This window comes from Oncorhynchus masou, chromosome 21 (assembly GCF_036934945.1).
Source record: "Oncorhynchus masou masou isolate Uvic2021 chromosome 21, UVic_Omas_1.1, whole genome shotgun sequence".
In the NCBI taxonomy this organism is placed as follows: Eukaryota; Metazoa; Chordata; class Actinopteri; order Salmoniformes; family Salmonidae; genus Oncorhynchus; species Oncorhynchus masou.
In genome coordinates, this window is record NC_088232.1 from 17,368,640 (window position 1) to 17,386,707 (window position 18,068).

Genomic DNA, 18,068 nt, shown 5'->3' on the forward strand with positions numbered 1-18,068 from the left:
TGGTGGCTAGGAAAATCTACATCCCCAGTCGTGTGTGAACAGAGAGTACTGGAGGAGACTAAGCGCTCAGCCCTGATGGACACCCGTGTTGAGGATCAGCATGGCAGATGTTATGTTTTACCTACCCTTACCACCTGGGTATTAAATGAATATATTCAGTATTCAATCAATCGATATCTTTATTGTCCTGATTGGGAAATGTGTAGTGCAGTCAGGGTTACAACAATAAAAACAACATGCATTCAAATGTGTGACAACCATCCAAATAATATACACATAAGATAAATAGTGAGATTGGTTACAGTCTTAAAATCATAAAATAGGAGCAATTTAAAGGAGGCAATCAGCAGTTGCTCTATAGTACATCCATTTTGGACTTAGAAATGAATGATATGGACCCCATTGATTCTTGAAGAATATAACTTATAGCTTAAGAATATAGCCTCATGATCTTAGATCAACTGTCGTACCCCATCAGCACCCATACGTTTGTTTTACTCCACTGTTTGTAAACAAAGTAAACGCAAACAAATACTGTATAACCTCAAAACGTGATGTCCTGGATGGTCACTCCTTAAATCCATAGATCTGTCTGGTTCTACAGCCCCATCCCTCAGTTTCCAACAGAGATAGTAGAAGGGTGAACGCTTTGTCATTGTTTCAACTGCTGATTGCCGCTTTAAGTATTCTAGTATTCCGTATTCAATATTCCATTGTAGTGTTCAATTCATATTTTCGCTTGTTCTAGTATTGTAGTATTTACTATTGTCATGGAAATTCTCACACAGGGACACAAAAAGTCAATCTTAAATGAATCATCCTTTATTTGTCAGCACGCTGGAGAGGTTCCATCCAACTCAATGCACCATAGTACACATGTCGATCAAGAAGCTTTCCCTGGGCAGTCCCAGCAGTTGTCTTATATACGGCTATACACAGACAAGTTATATTTGCGTAATTAATTCATCATTACTGTTTTGTTTCATTGATGTAACCGAGCAATAGTGGTTCATAACATGTGTGACAGACCAATACCTCACAAGGCTTCTTCTCTCTAAGCTGAGACCTTGAAACTGAGATATCTTTTTCGTTTCTCAAAACAAGGTCTGGACGTACTGCCAAATTGCAGCTACTGATAGTGAAGATTTGATCAGTCAGCCACTTGCATGAACACTGAAGTTGGTTTATAGAAGAGCACATGAATAGAACACAGAAATGAGTTATAAGAAAAACACAAACATTAAAATTTCCATCACACTATTCAAGGGGCACATGGTAGAACGGCCCACCCAACCAATCAATGTGACCCTTGGTGCAGTGGTTGTTGCCCCGCCCCCCTTCTGTTGGCACCATTGAGATGTACTGTATCATAGCTTCGCACGCTCTAGTCTACTCTATGAGTGGGTTCCATCGCCATTCTGAGTCACCTTCCTCTCACACTGCCCCGCTGTGTGTGTGTGTGTGTGTGTGCGTGTGCGTGTGCGTGTGTGTGTGTGTGTGTGTGTGTGTGTGTGTGTGTGTGTGTGTGTGTGTGTGTGTGTGTGTGTGTGTGTGTGTGTTGATTTGATTTAAACACATACTACCGCTTGCTAATCAGGAAACTCTTGGGTATGTTGTGGTGGAATCTCATTACAATTGATTTATGGGAACCTGGTAAAATTATGCTTGTAGCTAGCCACTGAATGGGTCTGAATTCACTGTCAGTAGACAGTAAAGCTATTACAACTTTTGGAGCTAACTCGTGCTCTCAAATCGTATCTTGATGTCGATAGCAGATGGGAGTTGTATTCATAACATTATTAACTTAACTAGCTAACGTACCTTTTGAGAAAACAAGTTCTATTAACAGTCTAGATAGCTAGCATTAAAAAAAATGTTTGGTGGTCAATGAGACTGGTAGAGGTATAATTATAAAAGTATAATTTTGGATTTAAAAAACAGACTGAATTTCAGGAATCGTAGTAGTAAGTACTTCTGGTGTTCAATTATTAAGCCATTTAAACATTAATTTTTTGTCTTCATGCGGTTTAAAAGTTAGCTTGTCAGAGGTGCCGGACTCAACAGTAGTTGATATGCATTGGTTGCCCAAAATTCGTGGGCAGGGCTTAGTGAAGGGTCAATTCTGACATCTTTATACACCTTTGCCTTTGACCCTTCGCTCAGCCCCACCCATAATTTTGAGAGATCAATCACAACACTCCAATGGATAGCAACCGTTGTCGAGTCCGACACCTCGGACAAGCTCAGTTTCAAACACTTGAAACCCAGTGAGGGCATCTAACTTCCTGCAATTTTACACATTCTGCCATTTGCAGTTATATAGCTTATCTCATGCTATTCTACACATTTTGCCATGAGGTTAAGAGAAAATGTTGCTGTTTTAAAGCTATTTTCCTGCAATTCTACACATTATGTCATGGGGCAGAGAGGTAAATGTAAATTTTTATAGCTAATCTCTTGCTATTCTACAGTACACATTTTGCCATGAGGCTGAGAGAAAATGTAGCATTTTAAAAGCAAATTAAAGCTCAAATATAGGTTTGTTGACTGTGATAAGGCATTGGATTATGAGCTGTCTTGTAAACTAAATGAACAAATGCAATAGGCAGTGCCGTGATGCATTTAGCCACAGAAGCACAATACAGTCATAGAAGCCTCAATACAGTCACATTCATGGATTATTGGGGTTGTGGCTTTCAGTTAGTTATTTTTGGCAACCCATCCCGTGAGAATGAATGTCATTCCAGTTCATCTGTTCTGTGATATTTCATCACATCTCACTAACCCAGTGCATTGCTTGCTATTAAATCTGTCTGATGATATTTCCATGTTTAGGTAAAAATATAAATAATGCCCCATTTGGAACACTGACAAGTAAAGAGCATAGAAAACATTTAATAGTAAAAAAACATGTGTTTTTGCTCAATCTGATTGGGTGGGCCTGGCTCCTCAGTGGGCCTGTGCCTATGCCCTTGCAACATACCCATGAGTTTCATGATTAGCAAGGGTAGTCTGTGTTTAATTTCATTGTGTTAGATCATTGTGAGGGAATTTCGGCAGTGGTTGAATGGAGAATTGGGCTTCCCTAGAAAATGTCCAAGATTGCAACAGTAATCAAGGGGGTGGGGCTTAGAAAATGGTCACCTGGGACCACCCATGCATTAAATGCATGCAGCATGCATAACTGTAACTCACCTGGGATAAAAGCATCTGCTAGATTACATACATTTTGTATGTTACCTCAGGTACACTGTGTTCGGTGGTAGAACCAGACTGAATAAAGCATGATAGGGAGGTAGCTGACCAGCTGACCCACACAGCACCACCTCAGCATGCTGTGGCTGCAGCTTACTCAGCAGACATACTGAAGTCCGGTCCTTGTCCCTGTCACAGACATACTTCAGTGCATGGGCTGCCTCCCAAATGGCACCTTATTCCCTTTATAGTGCACTATTTGTGACCAGAACCTTATGTGGTGCCATTTGGGGCAAATGGACTCTGTTACAAATACAATAAAAAAAGAATGTTACAGCCCCTGCTAAAACTATAGACTACCTCACATCCAGTACATCCAGTACTTCCCTTGATGTGGCAGTAATTGTGAATAAACACCACGCAGCCGTCATACCGCTCAGGAAGGAGACACGTTCTGTCTCCTAGAGATGAACGCACTTTGGTGTGAAAAGTGCAAATCAATCCCAGGAGAACAACAAAGGACCCTGTGAAGATGCTGGAGGAAACAGGTACAAAATTATCTACAGTATATCCACAGTAAAATAAGTCCTATATCGACGTAACCTGAAAGGCCGCTCAGCAAGGAAGAAGCCACTGCTCCAAAACTACCATAAAAAAGCCAGACTACGGTTTGCAACTGCACATGGGGACAAAGATCGTACTTTTTGGAGCTTTGCTGCAGGAGGGACGGGTGCATTTCCAAAAATAGATGGCATCATGAGGCTGGAAAATTATGTGGATATATTGAAGCAACATCTCAAGACATCAGTCAGGAAGTTAAAGCTTGGTCACAAATGGGTCTTCCAAATGGACAATGACCCCAAGCATACTTCCAAAGTTGTGGCTTAATTGGCTTAAGGACAACAAAGTCAAAGTATTAGAGTGGCCATCACAAAGCCCTGACCTCAATCATATAGAACATTTGTGGTCAGAACTGAAAAAGCATGTGCAAGCAAGGAGGCCTACAAACCTGACTCAGTTACACCAGCTCTGTCAGGAGGAATGGGCCAAAATTCACCCAACTTAATGTGGGAAGCTTGCAGAAAGCTATGTACATTAAAGAGCAACTACCCCCTACAAAACGACTTTTCAAACAGCCTATGTGGCCTCGGTATGAGTCAGAAACATTTACTCTACTGTCAAAATTGACTACAAATCAGAGAGCCAGGGTTACGCAACCCAGGGTTACGTAACCTTGAGTTCTCTTTCAAATGATCATTTTGATGTATCACATGTGGTGATATGGCCAACTCCCATATCACAAGAAACATGCTTTCGGAAGCCAGGGAAGTCCCAACATCAGTAACCCTCAGAGGGAGTTCACACCAAGAAGCTGCAGAAAGCCCATCGGGAAAAAACATATAACAAAGTGAGGGAAACCCTAATAAATCTCAGTATAATGAGACATGTCCCAAACACATTGCCGTCTGTCGTCTGTAGGAGACAGCCCGTCCCTTGCCATTATTAATCATTATAATGGTCCCAAGGATCAGCCAGGATACAGTCGAAAAGGCCCACTTCTGAGGGTGGTTTCCCAATGAGCAAAGAGCATGACACCCTTGCCCTAGCTTTCTTATAATTCAAGTAGATGCGAACCGCAAGTACTGGACAACGATTAGGCTACAGGCAAAAAGCCATAGGCTCCAAGGTGTGTTAATGGATAAAAGTCATCCCTAGCCAAAGATGGGGTTAGGTACATTAACCTGAAAAACCTCTGGGCAGACTGTGCAAACAGTGGCTGGTAGAACATAGTCCACGCATATGATTATGGCAGTAGTAAAGCAAAAAAAGGAGGAATATGACATTACCAAGCTTTTCAGCAGCTAATAGATGCTGTGAAAAAGATTGTAAGCACAATAGTCACACCCCAGGACGAGCTAAAAGCTTAGAGACTGGGTGTAAGCGACATGCCCCACTTAGAGACTGCACCACAGTTATGGATAATCTGTATCACTGTCGGGACCACGGCAGGCTGAGAACGTGGCAAAGGGACCTTAACAAGATTAACCTTCTCTCCGTCCAAAAGGACACCGGATGTGGACAACTGATTGTGGGGAGGAACAATCTGTATAGTCACACAACATCTCCACGACAAAAATGCACCAACTGTAAAACCAGAGTGTGCATAAGCAGCTGGCACTCTTTTCCAAGAGTCTCAGGCCTGTCTTTCATTTTTTTTCTTCTACCTGTGCCCACAAAAGCTAAAGCATCTGGGTGAGGATGGAGAATTGCTTTTTCTTTCTAGGATGTAAGCCCTGCATGACAATAGCTGCCAGGACTGGTAGTAGGCAGGGTTGTAACTGCTGACCGGGAAATCACTTGTCATCGAGGGCTCGAAGAGGAGCAAGGAAAGCATGTGGTCATGTTATGGGATTGGGTCTCCCCTATTGGATCGTGGCTTCTACCAGGCTACAGTAAGACAATCTGGAAAGATACGGGAAGCAGGCTTTCTCGGGAAAGAGCAACCAGCGCCATGATGCATGACGTCGGGCAATATATCTGAAGGACAGTTACATAACTGATATATCTTGGCCCCGTTCCATGGAGGAGGGTTGTCATTTAATTTATTTTATTTTATTTAACTAGGCAAGTCAGTTAAGAACAAATTCTTATTTTCAATGACGGCCTAGGAACAGTGGGTTAACTGCCTGTTCAGGTGCAGAACGACAGATTTGTACCTTGTCAGCTTGAGGGTTTGAACTTGCAACCTTCCGGTTACTAGTCCAATGCTCTAACCACTAGGCTACCCTGCCGTCATGAGCAAAGACGCTTACTCAGCCACACGTGCGATGGGGAGGTAGAGCAGGCAGCGGCCCAGTTGCGTGAACCAATCGCTGTAAAAACATGACGAGGAGAAGCCAAAGCTATGTGGGCTCGGGAGAACCAGAAGATAGCTGTCTAGGGTTCTGACGCCTGTGAGGGTGCGGTCCCCCCGTCTTTTCCCTGAGACCCAGAAACTAAAGTAAGGAACAACAATACTGACTGATTTCTAGCTCAATGGAGAGTGTTCTCCATAGCAGAGCTAAGTCGTCTTCGCCAAGTGGAGAAAAGAAAATGCCCCCCAGAATCCCGAAGAGAGGGTGTAGGGCAGAGAGCTGTAGTCCTTGCTGCACTTGGGCAGGGGTAGAGGGGCAGATCCTTGCTGTGGCTGCAGCGTAAGACTGCTTCCCTATAGGTTTGGCCTGGTTCAGTGCCTGAGTCTTGGCAGACTGCAGCATCGCCAGGGACCTCAGTCCCCCAAGGCCAGCTTGTTGCCCCTTCCCAGCTGTGAGGCTGGCGCGAGCCGCAGAGGCCAATGGGCTGCCACGGTGCCCAAGTCTGTGGGGCAAGTAGAAATTGAAGGCTTCAACTCCTTTTTGCACATGTCACACTTCTGCCACATAGAAGCGACAGTGGGCCTAAACAACTGGGGCATCCAGGAGGTCAATTCTCCCTTTGTCTGTTAAGCTGGATAACCTCAGCTAAAGTGCTCTTTCTCCCACCACCACTAGGCTCATGGTACAACCACAGCCTTGGATGGCACTACAGGATGAATGGAGGCTCAGGTCTGTAACCATACAGATCTTTTCCAAAGCATCTGGGTCTAGGGTCTCCTAGTTCAGTTGCTTCCCCACCTCCTCCAGTAACTCATAAAATAAGCCAACAATAAAGAGGTCACTTTGAGGGCCTTGTACGTTCTCTGAAAAACGGAAGCAGTAAAGTGCTCCGCTTTCCTAGGGAGTGATGCGCTGGTGTTGTTAGTAAAACAACGAAAGGGGCTGAAGTGTCGAGCCAGTGACAGCTCCACCATGGGAGTGTTGCCTAACCCGGATTCCTTTATATTGTGCATGACCAGTTCCGGGGTACGCTTGGCAAGAATCCTGCAAGCTCTTATTTTCACTGAGGCAAGCTGGTACTGCGGGAAACAGTTCCTTTATCGGGCTGTGTGGGACTGGAGTCGCTTCCCATCGTTCAGGTCACTTAAAGACCTGATCCCCTACAGAAGACGGCCACTCGATGTTGAGTCAGGCAGCAATCCACTTGCAGACATGAAGGAGCCCAAACTCCCCCGGCCAGAGTGCAGCTCCACTGCTCTCCGGCCATCAGGTGTGTGGGCCTGAGAGGGCGGGAGAATGGGGTCGTCAGCGCAGGAGTTGTGGACTATCTCTAGGAACTCCATGAGATTAATTCCATTGTCATCCTCTTCATCCCCTAGCTCACCTTCCACTGACACTAGTCAGGTCTATCCATGATGTTGCCCTAACTGGGCTCGTTCACTGAGAGCTGAGCCTCAACTGTCGCTGTTGGCTCAGAGGCAAGAAGGGCTATCGAGATAGATGCAGGTTTCAGCTTCCTCTTCTGACCTGAAGCTGTATCCACAAAATGCCTCAGAGTAGAAAATTGGTCATAAGTGCTGAGAATAGAGACATTTTACCTCTACTCTTATGGGTAAAAATGAAAGCTATGCATGATGCCTCTTTAGTCATAAGAGTCCCAGCTAGTCCCACCTAGCGTATTCTAGCTAGCAGCTGCTTCCCCTTACGGAAAAAGATTGCAGTCAGAGTGCAGTTTAACTGTAGTACAATGCAGTATAAATGCAGTTAAAGTGAAGTCTAACTACAGTTATTCTGCAATTACAGCATCCAAAATACGTCCAAAATAATACATTCAAAATACCAGTCAATTGCAGTTACTGCACTTTTACTGCAGTTTCCAAATGGCAATCTTGTTTTTGTAAGGGTCATGGTGAAGGTGTGCCGTGGCTAGCTCAGTGCTGGCTGAAGGAAACCGAGTGACCAAGTTAGCCTTCAGAAAGAGTGCTCCCGTGACCGACGGTGCCGTGAAGGCAGAGAGGGTTGGTCTAGCTAACACAACGGGTGAACGAGACTAGGGAGCTAGCAATGCTACTATGTTGCAGGTAAGGTAGCCTTGCAGCATTAGCTAACCGAGTCTCAATAGCTAGCAGTGACACTGGCTACCAACAGAGACCGAGAAGAAGAAATTGGAATTTCTACTCAAAAGCAAAAACTGTCCGGTTAGTACTCAACTTCGCGACAGGGTCTGAAGAATTACGATGTCCTTCAACCCACATGAAAAATGCTACAGTATTACTATGTAATTCTGTAGTAAACTGTAGTATACTGTAGAATTCAATACTACACACTTTAGTATCCCTCGATCATGTGTAGTACTTACTATAGAATGTTATATTATACTTGATCATACTTTTGTAAATTCTACAGTCTTATCCGCAAAAAAACACTAGTAAATACTACAGCAATATCAGCAAAAACACTACAGTCTGTGGTAACTGTTTGGGCTGGACCCTGTGGTTGATGCAGATCGGGGACAGGGTGCGGCCATGCTGCATCAGCAGTGGAAACTGGCCCCCCTACAGGGCTGTCCCTAAGGCATCCACATGGACAGGTGTGCCACAGTGAGATGGACAGGTGTGGCGCTGTGGTGTGCCACTGTGGGACATCAATATTGATGTTCCAACACCACGCAGAGATCTGAGATAAGTCTTTAACAACACACTGACTCATCTGATCCCACGGTGAGCCCTACCCTGCTGCGTCATGGGGCAGAGTGGTAGGAGACCCTGATGGGATTAAGCACTGGGGAAGGCCAGTCATTGACACACACACACACCATACACACAGCAACATGTAATTGGGGTACTTTTTGAATTTGACCTTCAAAGTATCCTGGATGTAACCTTTGGTGTAATAAGGTCACTGTCAGGGGATCAGCACTGTGTCAACTGATGAGTCGGTTGATCATCACTGTGAATATTGTAAATAGAGATGATCAAGCTGTGTCTTTGTCATCAGATTCCTATTGATGTTCAATGGTGGCAATAATGCAGCCTGTTCAAGTTTCATAAGTTTAGCTCCCTATTCCCTATACAGCGCATTACTCTTTACCATGGTCAAAAGTAGTGCGCTGTGTGGGTAATAACGTGCCATTGGGACACAGCCTGATAGAGGGAATCAGACTGCTACCTGAAACTACTACAGCAGGGGAGTAGTACTAATTTATTGCTTAGCAATGCTGACTGAGAGGACAACTTGTGTATCCTACACACACACCATACACCAGAGACAGACTACTGTACATTGATTTATGATACGACCAACACAGTGAGCAGGGATGGCTGTTACTAAATTCTCTCACATGCACCACCAAGCAGACTGGAGGGTAAACCTGTTTAATGACCCTATGACACACACGCCATCCCTATGGTCAGCACATAATTGCAGTTCCTTGAAGCACACACCAAATAACATTTGTACTGGCTGCAAACCTAACAATGGACAAAGCAATGTCCCCTCGGTCTCTCTCTCTTCACACTATCTTTTTGTCCCACCCCCTCACTGTCATGTGCTGCCTAGCAACTGCCACCATAAATAATATTACTGTGTGTGTCTGCGGTGTGTGTGTGTGTGGATAAATCTCTCCTTCAGTATACTCTTTTGTATTGTCAGCGTGCCAACTAAGATCTTCTCCCTTGAATAGGATTTTATCTCTAGTGCCTGTATGTATTTGGATTCATTAGGAACCAAAACTTTCTTCTCTCTCCCCACCACAGACAGACAGACAGACTACACAAGGCCTAGCTCAGAAGCCCTATCATGGCGTCCAACAACACAGCAAGCATCGCCCAGGCCAGGAAACTGGTAGAGCAGCTGAAGATGGAGGCCAACATCGACAGGATAAAGGTGAGAAATTAGGCCTACAACCCTGGCTAAGAGGATAACGGACGTAACAGATATAGGAGAAATCTGTAGCATCCCTGCCCAAAAAGATATAGCAACCTTACCGATATTGGAGGCATCACTTGACCTTTACATTACAGCATGGAAGACATTGTAAGATTGTGATAATATAGTAACAACAGGTTATAATTACCATTTTATTAGCACTTTAGTCTGTGAGTTAATGTAAAAGTACCGACCAATCTGTTGTTGTGTGTGTGTGTGTGTGTGTGTGTGTGTGTGTGTGTGTGTGTGTGTGTGTGTGTGTGTGTGTGTTTGTGCGTGTGTGTGTTTGTGCGTGTGTGTGTGTGCGTGTGTGTGTCCTGCTCTCTTTCATTACAGGTGTCCAAAGCAGCAGCAGACTTAATGTCATACTGCGAAGCCCATGCCAAAGAGGACCCGCTCCTGTCGCCGGTGCCCGCATCCGAAAACCCTTTTAGGGAGAAGAAGTTCTTCTGTGCCATCCTGTAAACAGGATGTGGTTTCTTTGGTCTGCTCATCTTGGGACATGAACGAGGACGTTCAATATGTAGACATCTTCTAACAGGAGGGCTTGGTGAAGTACTAGTGCCCCTTTCTCTACAATGGCACCTAAAGAGTGCAATTAAAAACCACAGAGTAACACGTTACCATTTACAGAGGTTAAGGGGTGTGCAGCATGTTTGATGGATCCATCTGTGTAGTCAGATTACAACAGAAGATAAGTGTGGTTATCCACCCAAAAACATGATGGACAACCAATCAACCAAGTCTTCAGGTTGTGTTGGGTTTTTAAAAATGAAGGAAAAAACAACAACAAAATATTGTGTGGTTCTTTTGGAACTTGAAATCCAAGTGTTATGTTCAATGGTTTGTGGTGGGCTGGGTAGGGTAGGTGTGCTGGCTAACTGAGCTGCTTACCACGAGATATTACCACCTGTGTATCTGAATGTTTTTATTTTTGTTGTTTATTTTATGTTGATTTTGATTCTGAGGTTCATTGGTTTGGCTATATCACTTAGATATCTTTGTATTATTGTACAGTACCAGTCAAAGGTTTGGACACGCCTACTCATTCAAGGGTTTGTATTTATTTTTAATATTTTCTACATTGTAGAATAATAGTGAAGACATGAAAACTATGAAATAACACAAATGGAATCATGTAGTAACCAAAAAAAGGGTTGAACAAATCAAAATATATTTTATATTTGAGATTCTTCAAAGTAGCCACCCTTTGCCTTGATGACAGCTTTGCACACGCTTGGCATTCTCTCAACCAGCTTCACCTGGAATGCTTTTCAAACAGTCTTGAAGGAGTTCCCAAATATGCTGAGCTGCTTTTCCTTCCCCAAAGCAAGTCTCTTCTTCTTATTGGTGTTCTTTAGTAGTGATTTCTTTGCAGCAATTCGACCATGAAGGCCTGATTCACGTAGTCTCCTCTGAACAGTTGATGTTGAGCTGTGTCTGTTACTTAAACTCTGTGCATGTATTAGGGCTCCAATTTCTGAGGACGGTAACTCTAATGAACTTATCCTCTGCAGCAGAGGTAACTCTGGGTCTTCCTTTCCTGTGGCGGTCCTCATGAGAGCCAGTTTCATCGTAGCGCTTGATGGTTTTTGTGACTGCACTTGAAGAAACTTTCAAAGTTCTTAAAATGTCCCGGATTGACTGACCTTCATGTCTTAAAGTAATGATGGACTGTCATTTCTTTTTGCTTATTTGAGCTGTTCTTGCCATAATATGGACTTGGTCATTTACCGAATAGGGCTACCCCCCTACCTTGTTATAACACAACTGATTGGCTCAAACTCTTTAAGAAGGAAAGAAATTCCACAAATTAACTTTTAACAAGGCACACCTGCCAATTGAAATGCATTCCAGGTGACTACCTCATGATGTTGGTTGAGAGAATGCCAAGAGTGTGCAAAGCTGTCATCAAGGCAAAGTGTGGCTACTTTGAAGAATCTCAAATATAAAATATATTTTGATTTGTTTAACCCTTTTATGTTACCATGTGATTCCATATATGTTATTTCATAGTTTAGATGTCTTCACTATTATTTTACAAAGTAGAAAATAGTAAAAATAAAGACAAACTAGAATGAGTATGTGTGTCCAAACTTTTGACTGGTACTGTATGTGATTACTGAAACGGCTGTTTAAACTTTTCTTTTTTTACATCCGAGTTGGTGAAAGCTTTTTAATGGAAAGTTTGAACATTCAATTCAGTGATATTCTTTACAGACATGTTTCTTTAATTAAACCTCTGAGAATAGTTTTTTCTTCAGTATCTAAACATATATCTGGCAATGTGATACGGTATTTGTTTCCTTCAGATACAAGCTCTCTTTTTACTATTTGTATAAAAATGCTAGCAAGTAAACTGTGTTGTGCTGTGCGTTCTGAATGTTTGTGTTGATATCATTAATAATTGCATGAAATTATCAAACAACAATGTTTTCTTTTGTTTTGATGTAGAGATTGTATGAACAAGGCAGCCCTCCGTCTGGTAGTGCCAACTGTATTAAAATGATAACAATGATTCAACATGGACTCCATAAAGACATCTCTGTCATGGGAAAAACTAAAGTGACGTAACTGAGCTGCAAGCCGATGATGAATTTCACAATTAGTTAATATTAGATTAAGGTTTACCCCTAATGTTAGGCTTAGGGGTAAAGTTAGGGTTAGATTAAATTTTTGAGTTTAAAATAGGGTCAGTTTTAGGTTTTGACTAGTTGAGCAGTTAATGGAATGCTGGTCAGAAATGTCCCTTAAGTTTAGTATTTTGGGGGTTTGGGTCAGTGTTAGTGTTAGTGTTTTGGGGGGTGGATATGTACAGCACTTTGAACATGAAGCTACTAGTTGAAGTATTCGACAGAGATGACCATTTCCATTCACATGCCCCAAGATCGTGAGGGCTATTCATAAAACTATGTCAAATGTATCAATCACCCTTTCGAGTTGAAAGGAGGAACCCAGTAGATATCCAGTAGATAATCCCAGACTTGTGCAGAATCTATAATAGGTGATTGATAATTGCTGAACCATAGTTTTGGTTGAATAACTGTTCCCTTCATCACAAAACAAAAGGTAGGCTGACACATATTATGGGGTACATTCAGATTTATAATCTTGCCAATTGTCCATATGCCTAAATAAATGAATGAAGTTGCACATAAGAAGTGATTCTTTTTTTTTTTGTGATTCACTGCAGTATTGCAGAAACCTGTTGTGTGTTACAAAATACTCAAACTGAGAAAGGTAGAAAAGGAGAATGATGATTGTTGTGGAGTGGAGATTTGCTGTCCGGGAATTCTAACACAATCGTTCACATTTGTCTGGTTCAACCAGTGTAACGAATCAAATCCAATCAAAATGTATTGGTCACATACACATTTTTAGCCAATGTTATTGCGGATGCTATAACTATTGTGTGAAAGAATGGATGTGCATTCTCCAGAGTCACACCAGCAACAAATCAGAGCACACAAGCAATGAATTCAAACTGACCAATAGCAAATCATACACATTTACTACTGTAGTTACTCTAATAAGGTGTGACTGGAAAATGCACCTCTACCCTGTTACACTAGTAGTCCCCCGAAGGCTCTGTTTAGGCTGCGTTCAGATAGGCAGACCAATTATATATTTTTCACTAATTGTGCAGCCTAAATGGCAGGAGACAAGACAAATGTTGGGAAACTCTTTCACAGCACTTTGATACCGAAGTTACTTTTTCGTAACAGGTTCGGAGAATTTACGCATAAGGTTCGGAGAAGTAGCGCAGCAGGTCAGGAGACTGAAGTTCAGGTTAGGGAAACGGTTAGGGTAACGGTTAGGGTTCGTGAAAATGCACTCCTAACCTGAAACGAAAATCACTTTTTATCGAAGTGCAGTGAAAAGAGTCTGACAAATGTCAGGTACATTTTCTATCTTGAGTTATTCAACCATAAAAACGACTCAGTAGGCCTAGTCTATGTAGACTGTGTAGTCTATGTAGACTAGGCATAAGTGAAGAGCAATAGCAATACATTGAAATGGATAGATGCATCTTAAAGCAGTAGTAGGATGAAGTTGCTTCTAGATCAGTTTTGCATTTCCTCCAATGATGGTTAAAATTAGGATTAGGGGGAGGGAAAGTTGATCCTAGATCTGTACCTCGGTCAATTTCACCCCTAAAATGTGAAAAGTTACCATTTGTTGCACTTTACTGCCCTCACGTGGATAACAGTTCCAACATAATTTTATACCTAATTATTTAGAATTGAATTAAATGCACATTTAAAATAACTTACTTATAGCCAAGGTTATAAACATAGTTGCATTTCTTATCTGAATCTGATTCAGTCACACAAAAAAATACTGTCAGAAGTGGGATTCGAACCCACGCCTCCAGGGGAGACTGCGACCTGAACGCAGCGCCTTAGACCGCTCGGCCATCCTGACACATGATATTTAACTGTATTTTCATATTTAAAGATTTAGAAACAACATGACAAAAAAAAACAAATGTAATGCGAACATTATATAGTTTTGTTACATTAAACTTGCATGATTTCGAAACTACTAGATTTTTATCACACCAGGTGCTAACAACGCTTTTTCACTTTACCCCAATCTCTCTGCCGCAACGGACAAATTCAAAACCGATGAATTTTGGCAACGAGCAAAAGAAAACGGGAGGAAGCTCCAGCAGCTGTGGCAGAGATTTTATAATTAACACATTGTTTGCTTATAACTACCTAGCTCATTGTTCTATACGTGGCTGTGGCGTAGCTAAGGGGCTCGTTTGAGTTGTAAGGCTAAAGCAACCAACTGTAACGTTCGAGGAAGGACGGGGGAGGCGCATCTGCAACAGCAAGACTCAGACCAATGTGGCTAAGTTGGCATTGTTTATAAAAGTGTTTGTTTATAATGTCGAAATAATGTCTCCAACTCCCATACCAGACACACACGAACTGAAATCACATGTGTGTACATTGTAGCCTACAATCAATTGAGAGAGTGAAACACTAAGAGACCCTAATATCACATGTTGTGCATATCCACTGTATACATAATTGCGGCAGTTGGTTCCTGTTTTTCAGTCATGTTGTTGGTCACTTCTTCTTCTCTGGTATTATGGCGATCAGCAGACAAAAGTTAAAGGTGCATGCTGCCACCTACTGTACGTGTTGCGGAAAAGGGAGAAGAAAAAAAACATCATAAGCAATATAAGAATAAAATACATTTAAAAATCCATCCCACTCCTTCCGTCATAGTCCAAATCACATCCCGACACTGGCTCAGGTGCCTGTGAAGACATTTGTCGACAGGATTCCTTGTAATGCCTCTACTGTAAAATCCCTAAGTCCCAAAAAACATCCAGCCGCACTCAAAACAATGCCTTTTTTCTCAGATTTCCTCTTTGTTTGCGGTGTGCAATGCATAAACGATACAGTCCACCTTTTTAACATGCAACGTGTCAGAATCCTGTTGGTGAGTAACATTTACTGGTCTCTCTAATCCACCTACAATGTTATCTTCAACTTTACTCCCTACTTCCACTCTTCTCATCGCCCCTGGATAGGAGACATGCTGGACAGCCTTCTCTCCTGCCACCTCTGTCTCCTTCACCATAACAGGGAACTTCATGCTTGCCACCACAACTAAAACAGGAAGCACCAGTGACTCGCTCAATACGGAAGTGGTCAGATGACGGGGATGCCAAGCTACAGGACTGTTTTCCTAGCACAGACTTGAATATGTTCCGGGATTCCTCCAATGGCATTGAGGAGTACACCACCTCAGTCACTGGCTTCATCAATAAGTACATTGAGGATGTCGTCCCAACAGTGACCGTACATACATATCCCAACCAGAAGTCATGGATTACAGGCAACATCTGCACCGAGCTAAAGGGTAGAGCTGCCGCTTTCAAGGAGTGGGACACTAATCTGGACGCTTATAAGAAATCCCGCTATGCCTTCAGATAAACCATCAAACAGGCAAAGCGTCAACAAAGGACTAAGATTAAATCCTACTACACCGGCTCTGACGCTCATTTTTGTTGCAGAGCTTACAAACTATTACGAACTACAAAGGTAAACCCAGCTGTGAACTGCCCAGTGACGCGAGCCTACCAGACGGGCTAAATGCCTTTTATGCTCGCTTCGAGGCAAGCAACACTGCAGCATGTATGAGAGCACCAGACCGAGTGATCATGCTCTCCATAGCCGATTTGAGTAAGATCTTGAAACAGGTCAACATTCACAAGGTCACATGTGCAGACCAACTGGCAAGTGTCTTCACTGATATTTCAACTTCTCCATGACCAAGTCTGTAATATCTACATGTTTCAAGCAGACCACCATAGTCCCTGTGCCCAAAAATGCCAAGGTAACCTGCCTAAATAACTATCGCCCTGTAGCACTCACGTCTGTAGCCATGAAGTGCTTAAAAAGGCTGGTCATGGCACACATCAACGCCATCATCCCGGAAACCCTAGACCCACTTCGCATACCGCCCCAACATATGCTCCTGGACAAAAGGAACACCTAGTGAGAATGCTGTTCATTGAGTACAGCACAGCATTCAACACCATAGTGCCCACAAAGCTCATCACTCAGCACCCTGGAACTAAAGACCTCCATCTGCAACTGGATCCTGGACCTCTTGATGGGCCGCCCCCAGGTGGTAATTGTAGGCAACAACACATCTGCCATGCTGATCCTCAATATGGGGGCCTTTCAGGGCTGCGTGCTTAGTACCCTCCTGTATTCCTTGTTCACCCATGACTGCATGGCCAAGCATGACTCCAACTGCATCATTAAGTTTACTGACGACACAATGGTGGTAGGCCTGATCACCGACAACAATGACACAGCCTACAGGAAGGAGATCAGAGAACTGCTCTTCGTTTAGACCTATTAGTTTGATAGGAGTTGATGTTAAAATAGTCGCTTAAACACGTTCCCGCAGATTGGAGGTCCTACTTTCAGACCTCATTAAACCTGATAAGACTGGTTTTGTCAAATCCAGATTTGTAACGGACAATGTGAGACGTGCTTTGAATATCATAAACCACCTTGGCAGAATGAAAGACCCTGCACTCATTGTCTCTTGTTTGCTGTATTTGAAAAAGTTAATCTGGGTGATCATTTTATTCATTTAAAATCACTTTATTCTGACCCATCAGCAGCAGTTAACACAAATGGTAAATTATCAGAAAGATTTCCTATCGGTAGGGGCTGTCGTCAAGGCAGTCTTTTATCTCCCGCTCTGTTCTCGTTAGTCATGTAACCACCGGCCGAGGCAATAAGGTCTAGCAATAACATCAGGGGCATCTCTATGGGTGAAGAAGAGCATAGAATGTCATTATTTGCTCATGATTTGCTTTCTAAACCTAAACGTCTAGACCTCTGTCACTGCAGGAATGGACATCATATCTGAATATGGTAACCTGTCAGGGTACAAAATTAACATGGATAAATCCATTGCTTAACCTTTGAATATCCCCTCTTACAATCAATTTAGAAACTATATCTCTATTCCAATTGACTGAAACAGGCTTAAAATACTTTGGCATATATGTTACTCCAAATCTTAAAGACCTGTTCACATATGCCTTTGCTCACAAAGATTAAACAGGACCTGATTAACTGGTCTACCCTACCAAACTCTCTTTTTGGCAGGATTAATGTCGTCAGGAAGAATATCCTTCCTTGACTAAATTATCTATTCCAAAATATCCCCTGCCATCTATCTCAATCCTTTTTTTCAGAAAATAAATGCCAAAATATCTAAATATATCTGGAACAATAAGAAACCTAGAACCAAATTGACCAAACTAATTAAGCCTAAGGATATAGGAGGGGACTCTTTGCCAAATCTGCAACTATATTAATGGTCTGCTCAGATCAAGCACATGATTAGTTGGTTCCTCGACAGATGCCACTCACTTTGGGTTGGGATGGAATCGATAGTATGTCATCCAAGAGCATTAGCTTCCTTACCATTTATTAATAGCTTTGAAAAGATCCAGGCCTTATCTGACAATTTGACAGTACATAAAATACTCTTAGCTTGGCAAGATGCAAGGCGGTAATTCCAGACCATATATCACTCTGGTCA

General features: G+C 42.6%; 1 protein-coding gene and 1 non-coding gene across 3 annotated transcripts in view; one reads left to right on the forward strand and one right to left on the reverse strand.

Annotated features, from left to right (window-relative positions):
* The window catches only part of LOC135507868 (guanine nucleotide-binding protein G(I)/G(S)/G(O) subunit gamma-2), a 28,196-nt gene extending 15,696 nt beyond the window's left edge, over positions 1-12,500 (forward strand). For both annotated transcript variants that reach the window (XM_064927593.1, XM_064927592.1), the window contains 2 exons: positions 9,806-9,935; positions 10,314-12,500. In XM_064927593.1, coding sequence (XP_064783665.1) covers positions 9,849-9,935; positions 10,314-10,442 — 216 coding nt within the window. In that variant the 5' untranslated portion in view covers positions 9,806-9,848 and the 3' untranslated portion in view covers positions 10,443-12,500. The remainder of the gene's footprint in view (positions 1-9,805; positions 9,936-10,313) is intronic.
* Positions 12,501-14,319: 1,819 nt separating this feature from the next.
* Positions 14,320-14,402, reverse strand: trnal-cag (transfer RNA leucine (anticodon CAG)). Its single transcript has one exon. It is a non-coding gene; the product is annotated as a tRNA-Leu (tRNA).
* Positions 14,403-18,068: the final 3,666 nt, after the last annotated feature.